We start from the raw sequence: 3,102 nt of genomic DNA, 5'->3' as shown, positions 1-3,102 counted from the left end.
TGGGGGGTACCACTCCCCTCCCATTGAATTTGGGATTCCCAGCACCTCTTTTATGGGGTTTACGTGGGTCCTGGCACCTCTTGGGGTGCACTGGGTGCCCTGTTGGGATGCAGATGCCCCCACAACCCCCTCCATGAACAGGGTGACATGTGGAGGACTCAGGGGGTTCCCCATTCCTGATCCATCCTGGGGCCGGTTCTGCCCCCCTCAAACTCTGCTCCCCCCGTAGTTTCCTCCTAAGTCACCCCCAGCCCCTTCTCCCCAACAACCAGGACTGCAGAGCACTGAGAAGCTTTACTGGGAACACTGGGAAAAGCTGGGTGGGGTGAGAACAAAAGCAGGGAAGGGGGGGACAGGTGACCCCCCCCAAATCAGGGCAGGGTTTGGGGGGTCCCGGCTGGGCCCGAGGCCACGGGGAGGGGCTGCGGCCGCCAGCGGCTCAGGAGCTCTGTGGGGAGAGAAAAGGGGGTGAGAGTGGGGTGGGGGGACAGGGGGGGCCCAGAGGCTGTGGGAAAGCAAGGGGGGGACACGACCCCCCTTTGGGGACCCCCCTTTACCTTCTCCCGCAGGTAGAAGCCGAGCCCCAGCGCCAGGAAGACCAAGCCCAAGACGAAGCCCCCGACCCCCACCAGGATCTTGCTGCGGACGGTGTCCGGTGGCATCTCTGGGGGGAGCCGGGGGGTTCAGCACCCCCAAAACCTCCTCCCACGCACCCCCCGGCACCCCACAGAGTCCGGCCCGCTCTCCCCCAGTCCACCCGGGGGTCCCTCCAACCTCCTGCCAGTCCCTTCCCAGCCCCTGCAGGGATCCCACCCAGCCCCTCCCGGCCCCTTTTGGACCCTCCCACCCCCCTCCCATCACCCCCAGCACCCACCAAACTCCCTCCCAGTGTCCCCCAGTTGCCCCCTTTCCCCCCCGGCCCCCCTGCCAGTGTGCCCCCGGGGCTGGGGGGGCCGGGCCGTACCCCAGTGCCGGCTGAGGGGGTGCTCCAGGCTGACGTGCTCCACCTGGCAGCTGTAGGTGACCCCGCGCCGGGGGGGGATTTCCAGCAGCACCAGCACCTGGTAGCTCCAGTCCCCGTTGGGGACCACGTCGGTGGCCACCACGTGCTCCGGCAGCTCCTGCCCATCCTGGAACCACCTCACCTGCACCGGCGCAGGGTAGAAATCCATCACGGAGCAGAGCAGGCGGCCGGGGCCGGGCTGGGAGCTCGACGGCACCAGCGAGATGGACACGCTGGGGGGCACTGGGAGGGACGGGGGAGACACTGGGATGTGATGGGGGGCACTGGGAGAGAGGGCAGAGGACTTGGATGACATTGGTACGGATTGGGATGGCAGTTTGGAGGGTCTGGGAATAGACTGGGGTAGAAGGGGATTGGCTGGGGGGGCACTGGGAAGAGAGTTGGGTGATCTGGGAGTGAAGTGAGAGGGTCTGGGAGTCGAATGAGATTGTCTGGGATGGACTAAGAATGACTGGGTTGGACTGGGAATAACCGGGAAGGACTGGGAGGCTGAGTCGTGGTGAGGGAACTCTTTGCTTTGGGTCTGCCTGGCAACTGGAGCGTCATCAGAGAGACGCGCTGGGATTGGCTGAGGGGCGTGAGCTCGGTGGCCCCAGCGGGGTGGAGACGCGGGGGGCACTGGGAGAGACTGGGATGGGCTGGGATGGACTGGGAGGGAACAAAAGGCCACGGGTACGGGCACAGGGAGAGCTGAGGAGTCTGATGTGATTCCCAGGTAGGGTTTGAGGGGCTCCAGGGTCATTCCCGGGGCAGGGCCCGAGGGGACCCGCTCCGCCCCACGCTCACCTCTGCGGTTCACCAGGAACGGGGTGGACAACTCGTAGTTGTACCGGCAGTGCCTGTCCACTGCAGACCGTGCATACTCCAGATACTCCTGGTCGCTGTTCCACTGCTTGGCCAGGATCTCCCCAAAAGGGGTGTCCCCTACATAGACCCCCACATCGCTGTCGAAGTGCACGAACTGCTTCCGGTTGTAGATGTACCTGTCCACTAACCTCACCTGCTCGGTGCCGTTAATGAAGTAACACTCGGTTTTTCCTAGAAACTGGAACACCCCTGTGTGTGCAGGACACGGGTCAGGGGGTGCCCCATCCTCTCCCAGCAGACCCCAGCCCCAGAAGGGTGGGAGCTCAGGGGGTCACCGCGGACCCCCCTTTCCCATCCCCTCTGCCCCACGGACGCCCCAGCGCCAGCTCTTGGGTAGGGGAATTCCACCCTCCCTCGCACTCACTTTTGGGCCCCCCACACCCCCTTTTTTTCTCCCCTCTTTTCACCCCGTTTCCGCTGCCGCCCCATTCCCGCCCCCCCCGCTCACCCGACAGCTCCTCGCCCGCAGCCGGGGGGGCTCCCAGCAGCACCAGGACCGCCAGCACGGCCCCAGCTCCCCGCACACGCTCCATGCCCAGCGCCGGACAGCTGCTGACAGCCCCAAACCAGCCGGGCGGCGCCGGTTTGGTTTGTTTTGGACGCTCTTTGACCTTCTGAGGGTAAAGTCCGGGAACGGTTTTGCGTCGCGTCTTCCCGGCGACTGATGAGTCATCAGCGCGGCGCGCTGGGATTGGGCGCGGGCGGCGTGGGCGCTTTGGGATTGGCTGAGGGCCGTTGGGGGCCCCCGCGGCAGCCCCGGGGCTGGGGGGTTCGGGGGGTCCGTAGGCTGCGGGGGAGGGGGGAGCTCAGGGCCCACCAAAAATGCCCAACCAGGGAGTGCAGAGAATTGGGAAGCTTTACTGGGAACACCCGGAGCAGTCGGCTGGTGTCAGAACAAAAGCAGGTACAGGGGGACACACGACCCCCCCAAAATTAACACGGGGATGGATTGAGGGGTCCAGGCTGGGCCCCCTCATCCCTCTAAGGACCCTCTAAATCCCTTCTCAGCCTTTCCATTTTCCCCCAAAGCCGCTCCCATCCCCAAAAGGCTCCCACAAAACTCCCTCCCAGTTGCCCCCAGGACTCCCCAAAGCCCCTCTCAGCCCTCCCAGGACTCACCAACCTCCTTCTCAGCCTCTCCATTCCCTCCCAGACCCTTTCCCTTACCCCCCAAACTCCCTCCCAGTTCCCCCCAAGGCCCCCAGAGCCCC

The 3,102-nt window shown here is 65.2% G+C and overlaps 1 protein-coding gene across 1 annotated transcript; it reads right to left on the bottom strand.

Annotated features, from left to right (window-relative positions):
• Positions 1-345: 345 nt before the first annotated feature.
• Positions 346-2,468, bottom strand: LOC116781454 (class II histocompatibility antigen, B-L beta chain-like). The gene is made up of 5 exons (XM_032677133.1): positions 2,340-2,468; positions 1,811-2,080; positions 965-1,246; positions 558-664; positions 346-448 (listed from the first exon to the last, which is right to left on the bottom strand). Exons 1-5 carry the CDS (start codon positions 2,422-2,424, stop codon positions 440-442), a joined length of 753 nt encoding a protein of 250 aa, XP_032533024.1. The 5' UTR covers positions 2,425-2,468; the 3' UTR covers positions 346-439.
• Positions 2,469-3,102: the final 634 nt, after the last annotated feature.

This window comes from Chiroxiphia lanceolata, assembly GCF_009829145.1.
Source record: "Chiroxiphia lanceolata isolate bChiLan1 chromosome W unlocalized genomic scaffold, bChiLan1.pri scaffold_46_arrow_ctg1, whole genome shotgun sequence".
Classification (NCBI taxonomy): domain Eukaryota; kingdom Metazoa; phylum Chordata; class Aves; order Passeriformes; family Pipridae; genus Chiroxiphia; species Chiroxiphia lanceolata.
This window is presented reverse-complemented; position numbering and strand designations above follow the sequence as displayed.